The 26439-nt window shown below is 55.6% G+C and overlaps 1 protein-coding gene across 3 annotated transcripts in view; it reads left to right on the top strand.

The window, feature by feature from the left end:
- The window catches only part of FGF1 (fibroblast growth factor 1), a 29676-nt gene extending 3615 nt beyond the window's left edge, over window positions 1-26061 (top strand). For 2 of the 3 annotated variants that reach the window (XM_074916595.1, XM_074916596.1), the window contains exons 2-4: window positions 19131-19324; window positions 24065-24168; window positions 25205-26061. In XM_074916595.1, coding sequence (XP_074772696.1) covers window positions 19156-19324; window positions 24065-24168; window positions 25205-25399 — 468 coding nt within the window. In that variant the 5' untranslated portion in view covers window positions 19131-19155 and the 3' untranslated portion in view covers window positions 25400-26061. The remainder of the gene's footprint in view (window positions 1-19130; window positions 19325-24064; window positions 24169-25204) is intronic. The other variant, XM_074916597.1, reaches the window with a different exon arrangement.
- Window positions 26062-26439: the final 378 nt, after the last annotated feature.

Genomic DNA, 26439 nt, shown 5'->3' with positions numbered 1-26439 from the left:
AACCTCTGCTCCCTCCAACCTTTTCCTGCCCAAAAGGGTAAGCGCTGAGCATCGCCTCCTCCTCCTCCTCCTCCTCCTCCTGCTCCAGGGCTACTCCCGAGGCCCCAGGTCCCAGCAGCATTTGGGACGGGTGGTTCCAGTCAGGGTCAGGATCCAGGCTGGGAAATGCTGGTGAGGGTGGTGAGAAGAAACCAAGCAGAAGCAAGGTTTGAACCAGACAAGATGGAAGAAAAACGGGTTAATTCTGTACCACTTGCCTGGTTTCCTGGCTGAATGCCCCCGAGCCAGCTCAGCACCCCGCTTTGGGCACCCACCCCTCACCCTGTCCCGGTGCCCTGCGACCCCCGCAGCCCAGGTGGGACGTGGAAGGTGCCTCAGGATCTCGTGTGTGAGCTGCGGCCCCCAGCCCTGCCCATCGCTCGGCGGTACCGGTACTCCCAGCGCACCCCAGCACCCCCCAGCCCTCTGGGTGGCTGCTGTGGGTGTCCCAGGGAGGAGCATCACCTCCCCACCCCCCTGCTCCCGGGTTTGCTCCCGGTTCCAGTGAAAGCAGCATCCCAGGATGGGAGCCGGGCTGCCAACGGGGGTACTGGGGAGGCCAGGCCCCCCCCAACGCCTGCGGCAATCGCGGAGCACGCGAGGCTTATGGGAAGTTCTGCGCAAACGGGGGTCTAAAGTTTAATCGGGTCTAAGGGCGGGCCTGGGCTCGGTGGCGATAAGGCAGCAGCACAATGTCCGATTGTTCTCGCTGCCGCGGCGGGTCGGCCCCGCTTCCTCCGGGATGCGCAGGAACACGCACGTCGGATTAGGGCTGGAGAGAGTTCGGGTCCACCGAGGTCTCCAGCCAGACCCAGAGCTTTGCAAGCCCTTTGGATAAACTTTCCTTCCCAGCTCCACCCCCGCCCGGGGGATAGACTTTCCCTCCCAAGCTCCCCAAATGACTTTGGCCTTCCTCCCACTCCTGAGACCTTGATCTTCCTCCCAACCCCGGCAGCTCATCACGCAGCTGGCTCCGGCTCTTTCCACTTTGTTCCCCGTCAGCTGCGTGGCTCAGCTCCTGCCCGCTGCTCCTCGAGCCGAAGCCCTGCGCCGCCCGGGACCCCCGGCCCCGGGGAGCCGTTAGCCCCGTGCCTCCCTGCCTCGGCCTCGCGGGGATTTCTGCCCTTGGCTGAAGGGCACGAGCGAGCCCAGTCGCTGCGGGAGGTGGCAGGGGAGCGGCGGGGACATGCGGGGACTCGGCCAGGCACAGCACCTGCGCCCGCCCACCCGGGGCAATTAGAGTTTGCAGCAATTTGTCTTTATATTTGGCATCCTTGGTTTGGCTTGGCGAGCAGTTCGCAGCTCGGAGCAGGGTTGTAATGAGGAGTTAGGGCTAAGTCACGAGGCCCGTGAGGATAACAGCCGCGGCCGTTTTATTTCAGTCTCTTCCCTCTTGTTTCCGTGTGCTTCCAAGGATGCGCTCATACAAGAGACCAAAACCAGAATTTCAAGAACCTTCTTAAGTATTCCTTTTCTCCTTTGACACCAAGTCAGAAATTTAAAAAACAGCAGAACTTGGCACTTTGGAAAGACCTTTCCCGCTTCTGTGCACTCCCAGCATTTCCTCCCCGCTGCAGCCGTGTCTGCCCATCACAGGAGAATTCCCGGGGTCATTTTGGAAGCGCCACTGTCCCTTCCCTGCAGGCATCAGCCTCCTTTCAGCCAGGGGCAGTTTTCACGGGTGCTGGATGTGGCCCCTAATTAGCGCAGGAACCCAGCCAGAGCGCAAACGCTTCCATCCATTGCTCAGCCCGCCCGTATCTGCGTGAGCCACAGTCTGGGGGAGGAGACCCCAAGAAGGTCTTTTAAGAGACTGTGCGATCCTGAACACACGTTTCCACGGGAAATAAGCCTAGATTTAGGGTACCAATTAGTGAAAGAAAGTTGTAACTTTCCAATGAGGAAGCAATCACTGATTTTCATTGTAACGGTGCAATAACTGCGAGCTGGGGACAGAGCCAGCCCCGATCTCATGCTGCCCCTGGAGCCGGGGCTGGCAGCAGGAGGCTCTGGCTTTGCAGGGCTGTGGCCACTCTCGGGGTGCCCAGGCCCACCCTCCAGACGAGGTTTCTGCGGGTGCTGCTGGCGAGGTGCCGGGGCGGCCGCGCACACCCTCCTTTGCCCTGCCGCAGGACCGCGCGGCCACGTTGCAGCGTGATTTTCCTCGGCATCCCCTGCAGTAAAACCCCCCCGCCTGCACTGCACCACTCTCCCCTCAGCTCTGCACCCCCGGGATGGGAACGAAGGGTTATTTCTTACTCACTTTATCCGGCACTGGTCAGCCCTGGCTCTTCCCTTTGAGTCTTTTTTTGTCTGCAAATATTTGCCTCGATTTGCCAAACACACTAGGATCACGCTGGGCTGGCGGGTGTTGGTTGATTTTCCTCCACACAGGACAGAAACAGTTCTCCAGCACTTGTTTGCCGTGGGGAGTGGCCGTGTGGCTCTCCGGGGCGAGGAGGGGTGTTTGCTGCCAGCCTGGCCAGAGCCAGCACAGCCAGCAGCGGCGCAGGCTGGGGACCCGCCGTCCCACCGAGCCCTGCCTCTTCGGTTCAGGCAGTTCACGTGGTGCTGGGCCAGAGCCCGTCCGTTTTCAGGTGCTCAGCAAAGGCTTTGGAGACCAGCGTGTGCCTGAGGAGGTGTGGGCATCCTGGGGGGCGGCTGTAACGTCCCATGTCCCGCAGGCTCCAACAGACACCACTGCCAGGCGCCGGTTACCCGCTGGCAGCGTGCTCGGCTACGTGCGAGAGACACTCAGGGCCGGGCGCCCCAGTCCGTGGGCACTGGAGAAGTTGGTCCCTGTGGGACACTGGGCACCCCTGCCTGTCACCCCCAGGTCTCCTCGCAAACGGCTGAGGATGCTTTAGGTGAGGAAGAGGGGTGAAAAGGCACCTTCTCCACCACCCACAGCTTCAAAGTGAGCTGCCAGCACCTCTTTAAGAGCCGGATAAACTACGCCAGGGCAGGGTCAGGCTGGCTCTGAGGAAGGATTTCTGTGCAGAAGGGGCTGTTGGGCGTTGGAATGGGCTGCCCAGGGCAGGGGGGAGTCCCCGGGATCCCCGGAGGGGTTGAAGAGTCGGGCTGAGCCAGCGCTGAGGGATCTGGGGGAGTTGGGAACGGTCAGGGGGAGGGTCATGGTTGGGCTGGAGGAGCTGCAAGGGCTTTTCCAACCCGGATGATTCGGGGATTCTGTGATTTTCTGCCCTTAACAAAACAGCAGACTTGCACCATCAGCACGATTCTGTGGCCTTTTCTAAGCCCAGATCTCTCTGACCCTTGCAGGCTCCCTGGACTTGCCACTTCCCAAACACTGGTGTCACCTCCGGGTGCCAAGGCCAGCTGCAGCCAGCGCAAACCTCTGCTGCGCTTGGGGGGCCGTGATGGCAGAGCCTGGGGACACCTGTCTCACCCCCCCGGGAGCACAAGCAGCTCCGTCGGTGGGAGCACGACCCTGAGGACGCTGGCGGGAGGGCAAGGGGGCTGAGGACACCCATGCACAGGAGAACAAGTGTATTACAGAAACTCCTGTTAGCTTTTGGCTTCTGCTTGGCAGGAAATAAGATTATCAGGCAAGAGCTGCTGCCTTGCGGAGCCTGGCGTCGTTTCAGGGCACAATCCATCCCGCGAGGCCGTGGGAGCGGGGAAGGGCTGCAGGAAGGTGGCTGGTGATGCCCTGAGCCCTGGCAGCCCCGGAGGTCCCGGGGCAGCTCCCGTCAGAGCGGAGGGGTCGGCCTCGCCCTGTATTGTTCGGAGTAATTGCACAGTGACCTCTGAAAATGCAGCAGGGTCGCCTTCATCAGGGCTCTCAGCGGCCAGAGCAGCACCTTCCTCCCCAGAACCGCGGGAACGCCAAGTGCAGTCGCCCATTGCGTTAAACAACTCCCCTTCCTTAATTGCATAACCCCCAAATCACAGCAGTTTAGGTGAAATGAATGTACTTTTCCAAATGAGCGTTCAGAAATAAGAGGTTGCAAGGAATGGTGGAGAAAGGCGAGCATTAGCAGCAGGTCAGACCAAACCTATCACCAGCCACAGATAAATTCCCAGAAGGCAAATCCCAACGGGTCCCGGGATCCCTTTGGCCCAGCCCACGGGGGGAGTCACAGCCACTGGGAAGGGGCAGTCGGAGTAGACCCACGGGAAGCATTTTCCCCCTCTCACAAGCAGAAAGCCAACGCGAAGGGCTTTTCCACCAGAGCTGAACTTCATACGAACCGACTGCCCCCAGAAACACGCTGAGGAGCGACGTGTGCCGGGCTGTGTTCGTCCGGGCGACTGAGAGGCCACAGCCAGGGCCTGGAGACACAGGTTAGCGCGTGCCTTGCATCTTACAAATGCTTTTAGCAAACATTCCCTAAATTAGTACGTATATTTGAGGGGGGTGCCCGGTGAAGCCTGCCCTGACCTGGCTGGCCCTGGGTACCAACACATCACCCTCTTGAACGCCGTGGGCGGCATTTTTAGAAATCCTGGATATGTTTTCTGCCACTGCAGAACTGTAAGTGATTATCGTTTGGGCTGGAGGCCTGGCTGGGTTTGTCTTTCAAACGGCTCACAATAGAAATCTATTTGCAGAAGAATTTGTTGAAAACCAGTTTGGTGAGAGAGAGAGGAGAGAGAGAGAGAGAGAGAGACTGTTGCTTTGTCGTGGTATCTCTGCCCCGGCGTGTCATCTGGCCTTTGTGAATGCAGCAATCCTCCCGCTCTCCCGTTTGTTAAAGGAAAAAGATGCTTCGCTCAGTATTTCTCCATAATGGCAGTTACTATTTTTTCCAACATCAGTGTCAGTTGTTTTAACGCTGTTGGAGAACACACGCAGATGCCGAGGCCTTGCGGAGCAGTTGCAGAAGCAATCGGTGACTTGCAGATTTTATATACTCTGAACGCTGGAAGCGTAACGTGTTTAACGCAGCACGGGGGTGGCATTGCCCCCCCGAGGGACGGGCACTCCCGCTTGGTGCCTGGCTGGAGGCAGCAATGAGCTTCAGCCAGGGAGGAGGCAGAGGCAGGGCTGCAGGGTGCAGAGTACCTGAACGCAGCAAACCTCTGGCTGTCACAAGCCCTTCTTTTCTTTCCAAAAGCTTGCTCACACGCTAAGGAAAACAGCATAACAAAAATCGCTTCATTTTCCCAGCTGCTAAGCATGGCAGATAAAGGCTATCACAGGCCCTCAGAGTGTGCCATGGTTAATATTTATGGATTTCGAGAATAGCTAATACACAGCCAGTGCTAAATATTATTCTGTTAACCCCAGCACAGCATCTTCCCACACATCCATGGTCCAGCTTAAAGCCTAACCTTTGTTTTAATAAGGTCTCAAATCCACTCTTCTGGGTCTTAACTAACCCAGAAGTGAATTCAGCAGAGCCCCTTTTCCCCTCCTGTTTGTGCTTTCCCAAACCCCCGGGTCTGACCCTTCCCGGGATGAGACAGAGGCGCTTTAAGAGGGATGAAATCACCCTGGAAAACTGCATCCTCCAGCGTGGTGCCAGCAGAGGAAGAAAGATAAGAATGACAGCAGAGCTGAGGGGAAAAACAGTGACTAAAGTGATCTGGTGACTGAAATAACACCGCACACAGGGTCACCTACTGATGTGAAAATGGCAGCTGTTCCAGAAAGCTGAGGAGCTCAGAAGGGAAACCATCACACCAAGCGAGAGAGCCTGGGGCTCCCTGCACCCCTTACTGGGGTGTCTGCTGCCTGGGTACCCCCTCACCCAGGTGTGTACCCCCTTACTGGGGTGTCTGCTGCCTGGGTACCCCCTCACCCAGGTGTGTACCCCCTGCCCGGGGTTCATGCTGCCCCAGCAGCCCAGACCTTGCCTGGGGCCAGCACGTGGCGCTGCCCAGGGATGGACCAAGCAGACGTCTCGTAGGCAGCGCTTCCAAGCCCGAAGGCACCCAAGCCTGACAGCTAACCCCGAGGACAAAAAGAGGCAGAAAAGGGCTTTTCCACATGAAGCGTTCTGCAGGGTGCAGGCGCCGTGCTGGCTGCTGTGCCCAGGGTGCCAGCCCAGCTCCGCACCACTGACTCAGAGGGTGACATCCAAAACCCTTTTGTCCCCTTCAGACTCATTTCTGGAGCGGCGTTGTCCTCTCTGAGTTGTCCTCCCAGAGATTTGCACTTTGCCCACAACGGTCTAGACACACGGTCCATAAATGACTCATGACTCGCTTGCGCTCGTCAAGTCTGTCCTTGCTTCTGGCTCTTAATTTAGATCTGTGCTTCACGAGCCAAAATCTGGGCGTCAGCCTTGACCTCGGATCTTTTCTTCCCACGCCTCTGGAGCAGTAAAGCCGCCTGTGCCACCTGCAGCCCAGCCCCGCCAGCGCTCGCCTGGGCAGGGACCTTCTTTCTGCAGAAAGCCTGAGCTCGCCGCCAGCAGCTCCCGCCGCTGCCCTTTGCGAGCCGCCACCAGACACCGTGGCTGGGCGGCTTCTCCTCCAGAGGGTCCTCGGGCATGCCCAGCACTGCTCCGGGACAACCTCACGGTGCCCAGTGCTGCCAGTGCCCTGCCTCGCCGAGCTCACGCCTCCTCCTCCTCCTCCACCCGCGTGTCCCTCTGCGTGGACAGGGCGGCAGGGCCGGGCACAGCCTCCTCCTGGCACTGCCAGACCCTGCTCCTGCCCCCGGGCAGGGCCCTTCCCTGGGGCCTGCGAGAGCCGCGACCACCCCGCGGTGCAGCCGGCCCCGTGGTGGCCCATGCAGGGTTCGTGGTTGCCCTCACGGGCGCAGCTCCCGCCTGGCATCCCCAGCTCAGGGCATGCAGCTCGCCCAGCCAACCTTCGGGGCACAATCACCCTCCCCGGCTCAGGGGGGGGCCCAACATTTACACCGAGCCCGTCTGCTCAGCGCTCAGCCCACGGGCCAAGAGCAGGAGCCCCGGACGAGCCTTTTCCCTCCTCTGCTCTCATCCCACGCCGCCCGGGCGGACAGGAGGGGGAGATCTTTACCGAGACAAATCCCAGTCTGTGCGGCAGCAGATGAACTCCAGATCCCAGCTGTTCACTTCTGCCAGAGACACTTTGCACGCCATAAAGCCCCTGAAAATTGTGCCTGTCACAGGAGCTCAGCGCCAGAGCTGCTTCTGGCACATCGCGCTGCCTGGGACAGTCACACGCGCGCGACCTCCTGCGTCCCTGCACCGTCCGAGCAGGAGATGGACACCCTGCCCTCCCCGCCGCGCGTTTCCAACCCCCCCAGACCCTGTGCGCGGCCGTTCCCATCGCCGTGGCCTGGCAGCTCCCCAAAGCTGCCCTGCCTCTCACCCACTCTGATTAGTTTTTTCCCCAGAGAGGTCACTCGTCAATTCTCTAACAGCTGCACATCCTCCCAGGGCATGTTGATGTTACACAGAATACTACTCAGTTTGGTACATTTTCCACTGGAATTTCCATCTCCCTTTATATTTTAATTTCAATTGGATGTCAAATCTTGGACATAAAATACAAGTATTTAGCATCAAGTAAAACACCCTCCCTTCCCCTTCCTTAATATTCCCTTTGCTGCAGGGTGTTCTAACAAGCTTCCGACCGACGGGAAGAGTTTACTAACAACTGCCAAACTCGCAGCAGGGGTTTTGTAGCTTACGGCTGCCCTGGTGCGGGTGCGATCTTCGGCGGGTGCCCACGCTCGGGTGCCACACAAACTGCAGCGAACTGTGCAGGTGCTCGGGGGGGGCTCATTTACTCCACGGGGACCCCGCACCCCAGCGGGGGCTGAACGCACGGCTCCTCTGTAAGAAAAAGAGAAAAACTTGTTGGAGTCCTGGCCACGGCATCCCTGGCTGGGCAGTTCCCCAAATCGTGGAGCTGACAGTTGGGTCCCATCGCCCAAGCCCGGCTGCATCCCTCACCCCTTTCTGGGGGTCCCCTGCATGCCCAGGGTTTCTGTTTGGGGTGCTGAGCTGGAGCTGTGCCTCGGGGCTGGCCGACCAGCTCCTGCTGACGGCAACTGGCAGCATCAGGTTTTGGGGGATGTTATCGCAGTTTGGGCCAGCCCTTTCCTGCCCACGTAGCGCTGTGCTAAGGGGGTGTTTGTGCCCCAGGACCAGCCGGGTTCCAAAGGGGAAAGCTGCGTATACTGAGGTGTATTTGTGTAATTTTTAAAAATTCAGCTGAGACAGGACAAGTGTCTTAGGGATTGCCCTGGGATGGAGACGCTCCGTAAACATGTAAAACATTAACATCAGCATGCAAAGTCCCTGCAAGCAGATACTTGCAGCCTGCTCCTGGCACTCTGCTTGTTCCTGCAGCACAGCAGGGATGGCAACGGAGCTGGGGCAGGGTCTGGAGCACAGGTCTGCTGGGGAGCGGCTGGGGGAACTGGGGGGGTTCAGTCTGGAGAAGAGGAGGCTGAGGGGAGACCTCCTGGCCCTCTGCAACTCCCTGCCAGGAGGGGGCAGAGAGGGGGGATGAGTCTCTGGAGCCAAGGCCCCAGCGCCAGGCCCCGAGGGAATGGCCTCAAGCTGCCCAGGGCAGGGTCAGGCTGGCTCTGAGGAAGGATTTCTGTGCAGAAGGGGCTGTTGGGCGTTGGAATGGGCTGCCCAGGGCAGGGGGGAGTCCCCGGGATCCCTGGAGGGGTTGAAGAGTCGGGCTGAGCCAGCGCTGAGGGATCTGGGGGAGTTGGGAAGGGTCAGGGGGAGGGTCATGGTTGGGCTGGAGGAGCTGCAAGGGCTTTTCCAGCCAAGATGATTCAGAAATTCACTCACATCCTCAAGGCTGCCTTTTTTCCCCAAAAGTTTTTTGGTTTAGTTTGGGGTTTTTTTTCCACCTAGATGATCTGGGGCATCTTTCTGCCTCCCAACATTGCTAGCATGCTCGGCTGCACTGCTGGGGGCCAGCCTGACCCCACAGCTTTCCCCTAAACCAGCTGTGGAACCACCGGGCACGACAAACATCCCCGTGTCTCTGGCCTGCCCACTCGGGAGCTGGAAATAACCTGTGTGGGTGTCACCTCTGCGGGCAGCGCGCTGCGAAGCGCTCGGTCCGGCAGCTGGGTCTCATCAGGTAATTCAAATTGCAGACTTCTCTCCTGCAATGTGCTTTTTCTGGTGGTTTGTTGTTTACGGAGATGGGAAAGGGTAGAAGAGCCTTCAAAAAAATATCCCCTGGCCTCTGAGGGCACTGTTATGGAAACCCGAGGCAGGGCACTGTTTTCCTTGGAGCTGCCTTCCTCACAGATGTCACGGCAAGGACCAAATTGGTGCCGACCTCTTTACTGATACAGGTGCCTCCATATACCCCTGTCTGGGCCAGGGAGGACCAGAATTAAGGCTGGATCTTCTACCAAGGTCTGGCACAGCCTGGCGTGTGATTCATGCTCCTTTCTAGGCTGGAAATGAGGATGACAAAGGGACAGCCCAGTGCCCATGGCCTCCAGAGCCGCCCACTGCCTGGAACCAAGAAGTCCCCAATTTTTGCCTAAAGACCACGGGTCAGAGCAGTGACCTGTCTGGACTCTACGGACAGCAGGAGGTGGAGATACACGGCTTCTCTCGCTAGTTTACTCCAGAGACTAGTTATCCACAGCTAATTATTCTGATGATTTTTGCTGACCCACTCACCTGCACTTAACAAGATTCAGCTTTGATCTCACCTTGCTCCAATCTTTCATTTGAACGTCTCCTTGCGTGCTCTTACACACGGCAGTTTTACACTGGAAGGCATTTTCTCCAGCCCTAAAGTCCTGCAGATAAGAAAATTATTATTTATTAGAGGATTTTCCTGGTAACAGCAATTATTATCTCGAGCTTTTGTTGCACTGTTGAGTTACCAAGCAACAGTGTGCACAGGAAAACACACCCCAAGCTGTTTACTCAGGCAGCTCCGAGAAGAAAACAGGAGTTAGCATCCATAGCTACTAGACACTAAATTTAAAGTAAGATATTGAGCAGCAGATTTAAGAACAGAATTCTTCCAGCCGTTTTTTGCTTAGAACTTAACAAGACAAGCTGTATAGCCCTTATACAAATATTTCAGAATGAACATAATTAACTCCCTGTGCATTTTCAGCATCGTAAATCACTGCTGAGCTTATGGTGAACCCAGAAACCAAGTGATTTTCCTTGGAACAACCAAGACTGAGACTATGCTGGAGGAAATTTGATTTCTGAGTGATGATATGTCTACTGATGGTTAACCACGAGGATGGATGTGGGGTTTCACTTGGCCTGGAGATGAAACCCTCAATTCCAGCATCCTCTGCTTCTTTGGGGAAGGGCATGGTATAAAGTCTGAACCCAAACTCAAATCCCCGTTTTGAAGCCTGAGCCAACCCTCGACTGAGCTTGGCCACCCTTCAGAGGGCCAGCTGCAGGAAGCATTGCATCTGACACCACGTGAACAGCCCTGCTTTTCGCTCCTAATTCGAGCCTCACGCCTTATTAGCGACAGCACACCGGGATTTCGGACCCGTCTGAGCGCTGAGAGGTTGGCGAGGGCTCGCGGGTGCCAGAGGGTGACCAAGAGGAGCAGTGACCAGGCACGTACCTGTAACGGGGCCATCGGCTGGGATGTTTTGCTTGGGGTGGGCTCAGGTGGGATGTGGTACAACAGGAGAACCAGGTCAGCCCCTTGGCATAAGAGCATCCTATAGCGTGATGTTTTGTGGGGTAGAGGCTGTCATTTGGCGTCAGCTGTTGGTGCAAACAGAGCAGGTCCCCGCGTCTGCATCTCCTGTATCAGAACGCTCCAAGGGACAGAGAGAAGGGAGGGGAGCTGGAGAAAGGCACCCGTAACCAGAGCAGGAAAACAAAGCCGTGAGAAGCCGGCCCGTGGCCAGGAGTGGTGGCGGCTGGTGCTGCCGTCTGTCTATCCGTCCATCCGTGGGCGCGCGGGGCGGGAGCTGGCGGCCACGGGGCAGCCACACCTGCAGCGCCAGCCCAGACAGCCTGGGCGCTCCCGCCTTGTGGTCTGACACGGTGCCCAGTGTCCTGCGTGGACGCCGGGGGCGGGTGGCAGCGGGGCAGAGTGACATTTGAGGTGTCACCCAGCTTTAACCCCCCTGCCTGCCGGAACGGGGCAGCGGGTCCCGAGCAGGGTGTGGATGAGGTGCCTGCTGCAGGAACCCCACTGCAGGGACCCCCTCCACGTCAGGGAGCTGCTGAGTGGGAGCTGAGGGGAGGGAGGTGCCACTTGACCCCTCTGTCACCGTGCCAGGGCACACCGAGTGCCCCCCTGCCCAGAAGGGTTTCCTGCGTCGCCACAAAACATTTCGACCTGTAACAAGCAATTAGTTTTCACAGCATCCCTTGTGGTTTCCACTCCCTCCAGATGCTTCTCCCCTGGGAAGCAAAACACAGGCAGACACACAGAGGAGAGGTGTGTGCAGCTCTGTGCTTAATTGCCCGCTGCCCCGTGGCAAACACCCGAAACAAGGTACCTGCACCTGGGGCATCATCCCTGGGGCCTCAGCAGCCTCAGCAGCCCAGAGTCATCCTCCTCAGATGCCAGAGACGAGACCTCGAGGACTGTGAAACTCGTGGCACATGTCAGTGGCTGCTCCTGGCCAGTCCCAGGCGCTGGTGTGTCTCGGTCTGCGCGAGCGAGGTGCAGGTGCCAGAGCAGGGGAGAAGGGACGATGCTTTGTGGTGGCCTCAGCGTGAGCCTGCGAGGGGGAAAAAGGCACTTGTGAAAGGCAGGTGGTGCGTGCCGTCTCCTGCAGGGAAGGGGAAGCCCTTGGTGTTCCTCCACTCATTACCCTTTTTTAATTTGGACGCCTCTTGCATTGCCTCTGCTGCACAGCCCAGAGCTGTCCCCTCGGACGCGCTGGGTGCAGCACATCCTCCACCCCGCGCTTGGCTGGGCAGACTGAGCTTTTGCCATTCTCCATCCAGCAGGTCCCGCACAGCTGCTCGCTCTGGGAGTCAGCGCTTAAATCCCCCACACGAGGCAACAGGATTTGCTTCTGCAGCCAGCGGTGCTCGTGTACGTGTCCGTGGTCTTGTTCTGAACCCAGACAGGACACGTGAGGCAAGACCCTCCTGGCAGACCTCTTGCTCTCGGGCTGGATCAACTCCTGGCGCTGGGACTGTAATTAAGTTAATCACTAGATTGCAAAAGGGCGTGGGTGGGGAGGTGGGAGAGGCTGGAAGATAATTAGAAAGCGGATCATCACCTTGTTTTCCTGTCTCCCCGCCGATGCCACCAGTTTGCTGAGATGTTGCACTGGGTGTCCCAGCTTGCAGAAGCAGCTGGGCTGTCCTGGCCTCGCAGGAGCCACGCGTGGCTCTGAAGCCAAACCTCGGCTGCCAGCAGCCGCGGCTCAGCCGGGCTCTGCGCGGGACAGTCGTCACCCGCGCGGGTCTGTCCCCGCGACACACACACATCTCCCCAGGGCTGCCTCTGCTCGCAGAAGGGTGAGAGAGGAGCTAAAGCAGGGCCGGGACGGCATGAAATGGCCAAACCCAGCCTGACCGACCTCCTGGCCCTCCAGCGTGGCAGGGGGGGAGCCTCGGGCCGGGCAGGGCCCCTTGCGGGGCTGGGACCGCCGAGGTGTGAGGGGTGCTGGGGGGGCTGCCCCATGCTCCTGCACCTCCAGTAAGGCAATCACGGGGACCAGCCCCCCCGAACAGGCGTTTCCCAAGGGCTGGCAGTGCCCCACACGTGTAGGGTTTCTCCTGGGGCATCCTTCATGCACCTGAGCCAGGTGCCCTTCTCCTTCTCTAGTATGGTGGTTCAGTTATAAATGCTGCCTCCGGTGATGATGAGCAAAGGGATGGGTTAACCCCTGCTGCAGTGCATCACCGAGCACCCCCTGGACCTTCCCCCTGGGCAGGATACGACCTTTTCTTAATCTGTCTTTACCATGATGCTCGTGGTGGTCAGCATTGGCCTCTTTCCGGCAAAGAACTCGCCCGCTCGTGCCATTAGTGATACCCACTCAGTAAACTGCTAAAAGTTTCACATTTACGCTCCTGCCTGTTTTACCTAACACAAATCCAGCGTGACCAAACCCAAATGACTGTGTTTTTCTGGCGGAGAGCAGGCCACGATGACAGCAGGCACTAGTTAAATTAATTTCCACAGGTTTGGTCACACTTCATACCACATATTCCCCTTACAGATGGTAACACCTGACTGATAAATATTTCATTAAACAGTTAATCACGTTGCTTAGAGATAAAATCACCTTGCCATAAACACTGACTAGAAACAAGCCAATACATTCTGCTGATACGCACAAAATATCTATTACATATTTATCATATGCTTTGCCCAATCATTTATCAATTCCTTCTAAGAGGATCCACAGCCCAAGGAATCTGAGCCGTGCCTTGCACCGCCAGCCCTCAGAGGGAGGGCAGCCCTTGCAGGCTGCCCGTGCTGATAACCCCAGACCCACAGTGCTGCAGCTCCGGGAGCAACCAGAGCTCGAGGAAACCTCTTGCTGATCTCTAATCCTTTCCCGGATGAGGAAACCCATCCCACGCAACGGATCGCTACAACTTTTGATGAATAAGATCCGTGTTTCTGCGAGAGGTGTTTACTCCACACGCTCAGGCAGCTCTTGGATTGCCCCAAAGCTGTACCTGTCAGCCCAGCACTAAGCGCAGGGTGCTTCAGGAATCCCTGGGGTGGAGGAAAGCCAGAGCCTGAATTCCTGAAAAATATTTCACCTGTTGTAAGTGTTTGGATTCCCATACGTAGCGTCTGAACTGCCTGGGAAGCGGCTGCAGCCAAACGTGGAAATGGGAAATGCGCCCATCAGGAGGCAAGGCTGTCTGATCTCAGCTGAGTCACACACCCTGGAATAAATACTATTCCTGCTTTAATGGAGAAAATAACACTTTCCAAAGTGAAACCAACTGCAGTGTTTCCACTGAACTCACCAGAGCCTGATTCAGGAGACACTAGTCTCATTAACTGAAGTCTGACAAAACCTTAAAAGCCTCCTGGGCTTAGCTGGCCTCTCGCCTGTTGAAGTTTTCTGGATGATCTTTATCTGATCAGCTAGATGGCAATTGTGATTAACTGCCCTTTTCATCAACACACCCAGACTTGTTCTGAAGGGGTGCTTAGCAGAAGCTAGCCACATTTCTCTCCAGTCCTATATAGAGGAATTTTATCCAAAGCTGACGACAATTTTAATGTACTTGAGTCAACCTGCAATCTTGTCTTAACCCATAGTAGGTGAGGTATTTCTGGTTTCCTCCACATACTAGCCAGGTAGTTTTATATTTCAGGAAAAAAAATTAGGCTCACCTTAGCTGGTCACCTCACAGCTTCAGGGACAACCTGTGGGACAGAGGCACCCTTGGGGGACCAGCCGCAGACCCCGTGCCGGCTCCACCAGCCTCTGGTGCAACGTGATTTCACGAACGTGCAGAATCGCTGCGGCTGATCTCAGGAAAATGGATCTATTCAGGCAAGTCAGGAGGAGTCTAAAGAAAAAGGAGTGGAAAGGAAGTGTTGGAGAGATGGACAGGAAAGAAAAAGCAGAGGAATTTTAGCCACAGGGTAAGGGACTCCATCTGCCCACAGCTCCTCGCCGCTCTTGGTCCCGGTAACTTGGCAGTCTGGCGGGACGGCTCAGGAGGCCACTCGCCAGTCGGGCTGGCGGAGGGAGGTTTGGCCATGGTGGAAGATGCTCTTCTCCCAGCTGAGAAGCAACAAGTTCCCATCCTCGTGGTCTCCAGCTACTGTGTGTGTACTGAGGAGTGGCTGGAAAAGGTGTGGGATTAGCTCCCCACCGGAGCAGGGACCACCATGGGGACAGTCCCCTGGGCAGAGGGACGTGCCCGGAATGTGCCCAGCTCTGCCGGGAGCCCCACGGGACCCAGCGGGGCTCATCCTCGCTTGGCTCCTCTGCTGAGCCTGCTTCCAAAAACGTGGGGCGCTCACAGTAGTGACAGGGGGTTAGGCCCATCTGGCCACTAAATCTGTGTCACAGGAGCCACAAAAGAGGCACAAAAGTACCCTTGAAGCCACGAACAGCCCAGTCTGAGTGCATGACCTGGCAATCCGGACATGCAAAGAACTTTTGAGCCATTAGCAATCCCCCAAGTTGCCAAACTCTCCTCAACACTGCCTTTGTAACGCCAGCGAAGGGGAGAAGAGCACTATCGAGTGAAGGCTGCACTGATTTTAAACGGGAAGGGAAGAGAACCTCACTGCTTCCCCACGGCCCCCGGCGTGCGCTGTTATTTCAGAGCTCACGCAGAGTTCGCCAGTTATTGGCAACGTAACTGGCTCTCGATGTTCAGACTCAGATGCTTGCAGAGTTTGGGATTTCACATCAAAGCCACTGGTTTGGCCACTGCAGCAGCAGCAGTCGGTGATAAAGTTTGGAACCAAACCCAAACTTCTCAGAATTTCACAGCTATTCCGGTCCCGCGCCGGGCTCCTCGCTGCTGCATAGAGCACACGCTGCAGCGCTCCAGCCACCACAGTTCAGTAGGACCTGGTTTCAGGTTTAACTCTCTTTTAAAGTTGTTTTTGTCTTCAGAAAGCTGTTTGTGGGCTTCTGGGGTTCTGACATCTCCCTCCACAGCCCAGGAGGAAGAGCCGAGTGCCGCCAGGCTGCGGGCAGGACCCGCTGCTCCCTGCGGAGGGAGCTGAGACCACCCCGGTGATGAAGCTGTTCATCCCCAGCAGTGGTTTTCTCATCAGGCAACACACGGGAAAGCTACGGGAGTGAAGTGGGAGGAAAGAGGAGTGCCACGAGCACAGCCAGTCTTGGACTCCCCAACTTACTCCACTTACTGTCCTAGTGCGACCGGTGGTGTCAACCGCTGGGCAGCAGCCGCCCCCCTCGTACGGCAATCTCCTCTTGGAATATTTTCCTTTCTCCATGGGGCACCAAATAACCGCTGGAGTGTGGTGTCTCTCAGCTTCGCATCTTGGAGAGAGCTTTCTGTTCTGCTTTGAGCTATTTAATAATTTTGCTGGGCTTCTACCCAAAGAAATAAGGCCTTTTATGTTGTCTTTGGTTCAGGTTCTCTCTCTCACTCATGCTTTTTAATTCCCATAAAAACCTAATATGTTCCTGCCAAAAGTATAATAGTAGGGCCATGAGTGGTGGTGTGCGTAGAGTACCGACTCCACAGTCATAAAAGTATGAGAACAGCAATAGTATTTAGCAAGGAGAGACAATGGGAGTGGAAAATAGTGTTCATTCAGCTTCTCTTGTGGAGTCAAAGGCAGCGGGTGAGCACTGGACGCGTTCTAAAAATAGCAAAAAAACCTTAAAGGAAACGTGAAAATGAAGAAGCCATCTCCAGTCAAGCCATGGATAAAGGCATCTCTAGATGCCCTGGGATGTGCAGACCTCGAGGTGGCCGAGGGGAGCATCCCCGCCTGCGCCTCGCTCGCACGGGCTGCAGCCCGAGTTTGCTGAGATGCTGATGGGAGCTCTTGGCTTTGGGATGTCTGTTTCTCACTTCTATCCGTCATCAACCCAGGAGACTTCGGAGTGCCTTTTACCCTCAGCTAAAGGGTCAGGAAAAGCTTTACTTCCAGTAAATTACACAATACCGCTGATCTCGATTAATGCTCAGTAAAGCACTAAAGCCTCGTGTACCACGCTGAGCGACGTGAAGGCTTTGGTTCAGAGAAAGCTTGGCAGACACTCAGCATTCAAAACTGAACTACTACAAGAAATGTACGATCCCTTGACAGAGGAATAAGTTTTGCGACTAGACACTCTGAGAAATACCTCATTTCAGCTGCCTGACAACTGTGTTAAAAAGGGATTTTGAAGCTATACTTAGCTAGTCCATCACCTGCTTTGGAAAGCCACCAGGAACCATAAAACTCCTGAGCGCTCAGGCGTTGCTTCACCAACCTCATCGCAGGATCCCAGATTATCTCCTGCAGAAAGTACTTCCCCAAAACCCTGTCTGTGTCGAGTGGGGAATCTGTGAAAGAGTTTGAGCGCTCGGGGGCTCAGCTGGACTCAGCTTCTGTGCGATTCAGGAGCAAGAGCACCAGCAGAGGCGCTTGTAAAACTTGGTCAGACTCCCTGGGAAAAAAACGTGATACTTTGGGCTTTGCAAACAGCTCCGGAGCAAAAGCGAGCTTTGGGGAGATGCACGATATGGCGAGGAACTGGCCTGGGGATGATTTTTAAACTCAGATAAGAACCAAAACATATTCCAGTGCAAGAGACGAGGAGGCGCTAGGCTGTGAAAAAGCAACACTTGGTAGGCGTTGGTCCAGCAAACCTGACTTATCAAACAAGATCTAAATGGTTCTGGAGAAAGGGCAGCAGGAAAAAGTTTAAAATAATTTGCCCCTGCATTTTGACTGTGCATTCAGCTGTTGTATTAGGGATTTAATACCTCCATCTGCAGCAAAACCCGGGCTGACGGGAGGAAAGAGGAACTGTCACAAACCAACAGCTGCCGGAGGGAGCTGAGGCCTGGGGTGCCAGGGGATAGTTTTTTCTTTACGGTCGTGTTTTCCTCTCCCAGGAGATCTCTGTTCTGGTAGAGACCCTAAGGGGACGCGTCTGAGAGAAGGGATGAAGTCGACCTACTACCCAAAGCTGGCTGGGTGCATTTTCTACAAGAGCGATGAAATCTTTATTTCTAAGGCTTCAGCTTTTAGCAATCCAACTTGCAGAAGTTTTTGTTGTCTGCAGGCTTTTGGGATCCACACGAAGGAGCAGTTTCCCCGCCTTGCGGCTGCCTTTGCAAATTTAAATGCTCAGGAGTTTACAGCCAAATGTTTGGAGATTCTATGGGTGTGTGTTGCAGAGTTGCAGTCCCTACTGTCTCCCAGGTCACTCTAAGTACCATGAAACGGTGTGAGACTGGCTCCATCCTAATGTACCAGTAGCACAACTCAGTGCCAGAGACATTTTTACAATCCATAAATATATATATATATATATTAAAACAGTGACTAAATTATATTTTCCATAATATAGCCATGGGAATATGTGACATTTAATGTAATTTCCTGTATCTGGGTTTATACGGTGCCCTGTCTTTTCCTGTTCCTAAATCCACTTCTCCACAAGCACTGTGCAACTTTGAATATGAAAGGCAGCACATCCGTGGGAGATTTTAAATGTAGTTTCTAGGCTAGAAACATTCAGATAAATTAGAATATACCTGGAATACGTGTGGGGCTTTGGTGCCCACCCACACCCGGCCATGGCACCTGCAGGTCCCGCGGCTGCAGTGGCACTTCTCACCCTTGACATTCGCAGCGGCTCTCTCTTACCGGTCTGAGGATGCCTCCAGGTTTTGGCACGGCCTCTGCTTAAACGCGGATCGCGACCACACGGTCTCCTGCAAAAAGAGGTTTCAGTGTGATTGTGTGTCCCCCGAGAGCACAGCGGGAAGGAGAACTCGCACGAGACGGAGCTTGTTGCTCCCCAGCAGCTGGTCGTGCCCCGTGCCCGGTTACACCCTTGGGCCTTGCCTGTCCCTTTGAACTACTTTTACTGAGATGCGAGGGTGCACACCACGGTATAACCTAGACTCAGAGTTCCTTTTTTCCATACACTATTGACCCGTGTACGGGTGAATCCCCTGCTTACTGCCCAGGTAGTAGCAGCCTCCTGCCCCCCGCTCATCTCCCACAACATCAGATGTTTGTTCTGATCGTGTGTGTGCCCTGGCCAGGTGAGGTGCAGCGTGCCAAGAGATGAAGCAATATTTGCTATCTGGCACGCAGTCCGTGTTGCAATACCTAGTCATAATCGTGTTTGAAAGTTATAATAGTGGAGAGAGTTATTAACCTGGGCTCCCTTCCTGCCTCTTGTGGGTTTCAATCAGACACTGAGTGTTTTTCAGACTTTTTTTTTTTTTTTTTTTGAGTGTGTAATTTTAGTACGTACGTCAATAGAAAGCAGAAAGAAAACAGAATTTACTATGATAAAATTAAAAGGACAGAGTCCCTACCAGCCAGCTACACCCAGTGAGGAGACGACCCCCCCCTCACCTCCCACGCCAGGGAGCATCACCTCTGGGGCTGTGTCACTGCCGGAGCCATCAGCCACGGCGTGAATCACCTGCAGCCGCCCGGCTACCGGCCGGGACCACCGGGCTCCCTCCCCTCCCTTTAAAACCCGGCAGCAGCAGCGTGTGCCGAGCACTCGGCCCCACCGGCCCTGCCCTACAGCCCCGCATCTCTTGCAGCCCGGCTGCCGGGAGAGGCTGAGAGATGGCCGAGGGGGAGATCACCACCTTCACCGCCCTGACCGAAAGGTTCAACCTTCCCCTGGGGAACTACAAGAAACCCAAACTCCTGTACTGCAGCAACGGGGGCCACTTCCTACGGATCCTCCCAGACGGCAAAGTGGACGGCACCAGGGACCGAAGCGACCAGCACAGTAAGCAAACCCGATGGGGCTTCTTGGTGCTCCACCTTGTTCCTATCATTTTATCATCCTTTATCAGCCAGGAAGGGGGGAGCTGGAGGAGACGGGCTCTGTACCAGGCTCTCATTTCTCCTGGTGGCAACACACCCCCCAGGAGGTCAGCACACCCCCAGCCCGCACGCAGAGCCCGGGGAGGCGCGGTGTGGGTGCTATTTCACATCTGCAGAAGTAGTAAATCTGAAACCGGTTATCCAAACAATCGCAGGCAGGCCGGCCACACAGGACAAGAGCTCATCGCAGCACGGCTGGCTCACACAGCAAGCTGGCAGCAGGGAAAAAAGGCTTAGGAGCAGCCCCACATCCTACACACACGCAGCCACCACACGTAATTCTGTGGTATCTTTGCATTTGCTCTGGGTTAGGAGAAGCAGCACAATAGCAGGGCTGCGCGGACGCGGCGTTTCCCCACAGCTCTGCATCTCCGGACGAGAAGTCGTCAGCTGGGGCGGGAGGTCGGGCTCACGTCCCTCTGCGTGCAGAACGGATTTTATCTGCGTGCTCTGCACACAGTGTCCCCTCGCCTTTGGGGAACCTCCCTCTCCCCTCATGCAGCAAATTAAACCCCTGCAGGATTCAAAACCCAAGGGAGGCAAGAATCAGGTGAAAAAGTTACGGTGTGACTGAGGGCTTTCGAAATGCCCTCGTTTTCCCATTCACTTTTTCCCTGAAAACAGGGATGGCTTATTGCATGTTGGAACAGTTATAATATATATTTCACATGCATCTGTGTGTCACAAAGATTGAATGGGCGGGCACAGCTGGAGCCTCCTCTCGCCCGTCCCCCTTCCCTGCAGTCGGTGATGCTGGCGGCTCCAGCCCACGGGGCCCTGGGGACCTGCTGCTGGGATGAACTGGCCATGCAGGTGCCAACACTTGTCCGGCCGTTTGCGCATCCCACTGCCTTTCTAGGAGCACATTCGTTCTCCAGAATTGGCATCAAAGTTTACCCGAGGAAGCTGGCAGGACTCACTTGCCCAAAGTGCTGGTTTTGTAAATGCTACTAGAAAGTGCCGCGGACTATCTGACACGGAGCAAACCTTAACATGAAACAATCCTAACATTATCCAGTACGGCAAGGAAAGGTGCATGTTTGTCCTATTCAGTAGCTGTCCATGGCACCAAGAGCTCCTTCCCTGCCAGCCACGCACAGGGCCCAAGCCAAGCCGCGGTGCTGAGCCTCCTCCTGCTTTGCCCAAGCCACGACACCGTTAGATGAGCACCGAGTACCTGCCCCGACACCAGGGAGCCCCTTGGCCTCAGCGCCTCTCCCTGCAGAGCCCGGCCAAGCCCTCAGCAGCGACCAGGGGGGCTGCCCAGAGCAACCCCCGCGGCAAACCCCTCAGACAAAAGAGGAAATGGCTGAGTAACGACAAAGGCACAAAATCCGAAGAATCCGTTGGGAAGTTTTAAGCTTTTAGGGTTCTCACACTTCCAAAATGCTCGAGAGGATTTTTTTAAACTGACGCCTGTGGAGAGCTGGACCGGCAGCGCAGCAAAGCTCCCCACGGGCTCTGCGGGCGGCGGGGCCGGGCTCTTCCCCCCCACCACACACCGGAGCTCTCGGTTCTCAGCGGAAACCTTCGGGTACACCATATCCTGAACGTTTACTGGAATATAACTGGGACCTGCCAGGCTCCTATCTGGTTAGAAAGAAAGGCTGGGAGGAGCCAAGTCCGCCTTACAAAGTGCTAAGAAAAGCACTTTTATTTTCTCTAAACCACAAGCGTACATGTGGCTTTCTCCCCCAAACTTAACCTTTCTTCTTGTTGTTGTTTTAATGAAAGGCAGTTTATAGCAGAGTTTTAATTATAAACACTGTTTCCCCGCCACTCGCACAGCACGCGGGAGTGCTCCGGGATGGGCGAGGATGAGCTCACCAAGGCTGGATAAACACAGCGCGAGGCAGGCGGCCTCCAGCCTGGAATAAACCGGGTCCTAACCCTCCTTAAACCTCTGTGAGAGGCAGGCGAGGATGCTGACCTAAAGGAATCCACAGAGGACAGCACGGGGCTCACAGGACCCCCAGACTGGGCTCAGGAGCCAGCTGGGGGATGCAGAGATACCCTGTGCCCTGGGGAGCGAGGCGGCATCTCCTGGGACATGGGGTGCTGCCGAGGACACGAGTGCCCAGCCCCTGCACCCCAGCCTTGAGCCCGCTGTCTCTCCAGCGGTTCCCACAGCCACAGCATGCACAGAGGCAGCGCGCGTTCCTGCACATGGCACCCACTGCGCCCCGGCACGCTCACACCTCGCCGGCTGCTGGCCTGGGGCCACGTGTGTGGAAACCTCTGCCAGAAAGGAACCGCCTGTAAATGATCTCGTAAACTTGGACATCCGAATGTACAAATATTTACAGAGAAAACTCCTGGAAGGGCTGCGTGCCAGCAGAGCTCTGCCGGCGAGGTACCCTGCCTCCGAGCACCGCCGCCTCCCGCCGTCCTGCCCCGGTGCCCTGCAAGCGCCGGCGCGGCTCAGCACCACTCCCCGGCGTGCGGAGGGAGCAGCCGGGCCGGGCCCTGCGCCGTGGGATGCTGCTTACACAGCTGGGACCAGCACCGGCCAGCACGGAGCGAGCCAGATCCGTACAGGAGCCCTGGGGGTGACGGCGGGGAGCGAGGCCGCCGGGGCAGGGGGACGAGGCACGGGGCTCAGTGGGGAGCCAGCGCTCAGGGCTCTGTTAGAGCTGGTGCTTTGCCGACTGCCCATGCGTGCTTTGTTCCAGATAAATATCAAGAATTCATGTGTTGATCGTAGATGGCCTCGCCAGGTGCTCGCCACAGGGTCCAGGAGGCTCTCTAAGGAGAGCAGGAGTCGCTCACGCCAAGACCCTGTCACCCAGCCCTATGTAAGGATTCCCTGACCTCGAGCTTGCACCATGAAATGAAGAAAAGTTACCAGGACTCCGCAGACCCTCGAGGATGCTGATTTCCACAAACAGCCTTATTTTCAGTGTTCCATCCCATTACTTCATGGAAGGAAATGCCTGTACAGACCTGTAAAAAACAGAAAAACTTGCACACAAGCTCCTTCCTCTGGACCCTCCGTTCTCCCTTCCTCTGTGTCCGGAGACTTTAACGTCCCCATCATCAGCTGGATGGTCCCCCCGCTCCCCTCTCTCAGAGGCAGTTTTTAGGACAGCATCATCATTTTTATCATCAGTTTTATCATCCTGGGGCTGCAGCACCACAACGAATGCAAGGCTGGGGGCTCTCCCACTGCCAGGTTTGCCAGCTGCCAGCCCCCAGCCTGAACCAGGCAAGCATTACTGCAAACCTGCACCCACACGATTTACTAATTAACCATCATTTACCGAGCAGGAAATGCCAAAAATTAAGAACATGGACCATTACAACAAAGATCTCACTGGGACAGGGGTTTCTGCCACGCCAAGAGGTAACATTACCTTGCACCTCATCCAAATAAGGGTAAAATAAATTTTAAAAGGAAGGAAAGAGCTGGAGCTGAGGCATCCGTTCATGCTTCATTCAAACCAACAAATATTTCCATTACAAATCTCGACAGTAAAAGCTCAGGAAAAAAAGCTGACTGGGAGATGATTTGGAAGAGCTGGATTTTGCAAGTCACGCTGACTATCCCCACAGCCCTTCACACGGGCCCGTGGGCCACTAATTGCTCAGACTTCAGTTTTCCTGCCCACCCATGAGAGCAGCGTGGGGGCCTCTCGGCACACACGGTGCTAGAGAGCTGTCCTCCCAAAGCTCCTCTCCAAAAACGGCCGCTTCCCTCGCCTCTTCCTGATCAATACATTAAACAAGAACTTGAGCTGTTTTAATCATTTTCCCAGACTCCTGTAATTAGCAAAGTAAGAAAAAAAGGGCACCCGTGGCGGGGAAAAGAAAAAGCAATCAAATAGAAAGGTTTAATCTGCTGCGTTAGGACCAGGATGCTGAGCAGAGGAGGGAGGTGGCTCAGACACCCCGGCCTGCGGCTGACCCGCTCACCTCCTGCCAGACAAGACCAATAAGGAGATTTTTTTTGCCCCAGATTTTCCAGCTGCTTCGGGGACGGCGAGCCGGGGCCCCGTGGGCTGCACGAACCGATGCAGCATCACCACGAAGCCATCGCCTCCACCAGCCTGGACAATCCAAGACATGGCCCGTGGCTACCTGGGGCAGAATTGTGTTTAGGATGGAGCTCAGCCCTTTCTATTTCTCCAGTACCCATCTACGAGGCGCCGGTAGCGCCAGCCGCGGCACGCCGCTGGCTGGGAGGCTGTGGATCGGGGGTTTGCAACGCAGGCATCTGAATTCTGCCCGCCCCTGGTTTAGCTCTTGAAATACTTCTTCATATGTCACTCCTTAAGTGTCTTGTCAAAAACCACATGAGAAATTTGTAAATTAGAGCCAGAATTAAAACCCCAATCTCCTGTGTCCCATTCCAGCGTCTTAACCAAAAGGCTGCCCTTCCTTTGATGTAAAATAAGGAAAAAATTGGTCTTGGGTTCCTAAAGCATGGCTGTGGGGTTTCTTTGAAGGAAAGGGTACAAGGAGTCACTTTTATTACACACTGTACTGTTTCCTATAAACTCTTTAAAAGCCAGGCTTCAGAGCAAAAACACCCTGTTAATTTTCCTAGCAGCTCGGACAATATCTCTGACAACTTTTTTTTTTTTTTTTTCTTCCCCCCTTTCGTATTTTCCTTTTGTTGTTGTTGTTTTATTTTTACTTTCAGTTCAACTCCAGCTCAGCGCGGAAAGCGTGGGAGAGGTGTATATAAAGAGCACCCAGTCGGGGCAGTACCTGGCGATGGACCCCAACGGGCTGCTCTACGGCTCGGTAAGTAGGAGGTTTATGTGGGACCAGACAGGGAGAGGGTTTGAGGTTTGCAGAAATCTCGTAGCTCTGAGTAATGCAAACCGCAAGCAACAATTAGCCTCTGTTTGTTATTTTGGCAGCTGGACCGGCCGCTCTTCGTCCAGCTTTATTTTGGAGGGGGGAGGAAATAAATAAATAATCAAATAACACTGTTTACCACCCGGCCTCTTGACAAATATTGTATTTCATATCTGGAGCAGCAGCTGCTTTGCATCCCCTCGGCAGCTGCCCGCTCTGCACGTGGGGCCGTGGGGGACCCCCGCAGCGTGCAGGCTAGTGCACCTCCAGCCCTGGCTCTTCCAAGCCCAGCAGCGCCTTGCCCACACCTCTGCCTGCCTCCTGCCCCCTCTCCACAGCTTTGCGAGGCAGCTCAGGGCTGCCAGAACAAGCAGCCCCAGGCAACAGCCCACGGCCACTGAGCAAAGACCCCCCGTGTTTTTCCTTTGCACCCTGGTGGCACCAAAGCCTGTGCTGGAGGCAGCCACAACATCCCAGTGTGAGCGGGGCCGTGCAAGGCGGGAGCTTAACCCCCGTGCCCAGGAACTGGAGGGCAGAGTCACTGGAAATAATCTAGGTTTTGAGAACAGTCCTATTTCTAGCCAAGTGCACGACACATAATCCTGGTCAGAGGCTGCTTAGCCCCACCAAAGAGCTGTTCTGTTCCCCGTGCTCGTGCCCTGAACCCGCAGCCACCACCCCACAGGTTAGTGCCAGAGCAGGAGCCGGTGCCAGGACTGGCTTACAGAGCGCAAGGCCGGGCTTAGTTACCACCAAATAAAATGGCCAGGTCATGGAGAAGTTACTGCAGGGTTGCTCAGGGGTCTAAATCAAGGCTAGTTACCTCTGTGCTCTAAATGTGAGCTGTCCTGGGGCACGAAGAGCTCGGAGGTGGCTCTGGCCGGCCTCTGAGCCAGGGAGCACCCGGGCTGGGATCCCGGCGTCCTCCTCCCTCGGGCATCACCCCCTCTCACTGTCGCTACCCGGGGCTCTCTTTCAGCAGTTACTGGGCGAGGAGTGCCTGTTCCTTGAAAGGATCGAAGAAAACCATTACAACACGTACGTCTCCAAAAAGCACGCGGATAAGAACTGGTTTGTAGGTCTGAAGAAGAACGGGAACAGCAAGCTGGGGCCGCGGACTCACTATGGCCAGAAGGCAATCCTCTTCCTCCCGCTGCCCGTCTCGCCCGACTAAGCCCAGAAGCTCAGAGAGGACCCCGAGCCCCAAACCCCAACCGCTGCCGCCTCCTCCTCCCTCGCTCTCTCTCCTTTGGCTAGTACGACAGAGCCAAACGTTAGAGCTCCGAGCTTTAAGTAAAGGCTTTTCCAAAAATAGACAGGGCAGAGCTCCTCTGCTCTGCCCGAGGCTTTGCAGAGATAAGGGGAAAAATCCCTGAGACCCCGCAAGGCCCGCCGGCACCCCCAGCTCCCCTGCCCGCTGCTGGCTCGGGCCGTGACCACGCTGCAGCTCCCGGGGACACGCAGGAACCTGCCCTGGGCCAGCACCCAGAAACATGGCCAGAGGGCACCCCAAGGACCCCCCAGGGACCAGAGAAATGCACGCTTTTACCATCCCCGGCCGTTCTAAGGAAAAATACTCTGTATTAGCATATTTATCCAACCAAGTATGTAGCTTCTAATATGCCCTTCAAGGAATTTCAGCCCCGTTACCAAGTGCCAGCCTGGTTCAGTGTTTGCCAAGATCCTCGGCAGATTAAGCTGAACCAGCATCAGCCAAAAACTCCAAGCCCTAGACATCCTAACCTCCCTTACAACGTGAATATTGCTATAGTTCGTGCTAGTACCTGCCATATGTTATTTGTATTTATTTATTAAGTAAATATGTCTCTTCTACAATCTGTGCATAAGTAATTCCAGGCACCGAAGCCCCGTGGTGTTGTCCCAGTGAGGATGGGGCAGAGTGGGAGTGACTGAGGTCTGATGTGGAGGGTGTGATGGTGCAGCAGCAACGGGCTGGCAGCGCATCACATCCCATCCCATTCCCGGGGGCTTCCTCCCACACCTCCCGTGTCTGGCTACACGGGGCTCTAAAAATGGCCCCTTGGTGGCTCCCAAACCCTCTGTGAAGCTGGCTGCCTCCTCTCCTGGCATGACACGGATCTCCTGGTAAATCCAGGGAAATCAGGGCTTGCTGCAGCTCACCCAGCTGAGGGACGAGGTGAACTTTTATCTTCTCCTTTACCCTGGGCCACAAGTTGGGCTGGGGACAGGCAC

The sequence above is a fragment of the Athene noctua genome, chromosome 12 (genome assembly GCF_965140245.1).
Source record: "Athene noctua chromosome 12, bAthNoc1.hap1.1, whole genome shotgun sequence".
NCBI classification, from domain to species: Eukaryota; Metazoa; Chordata; class Aves; order Strigiformes; family Strigidae; genus Athene; species Athene noctua.
This window is presented reverse-complemented; position numbering and strand designations above follow the sequence as displayed.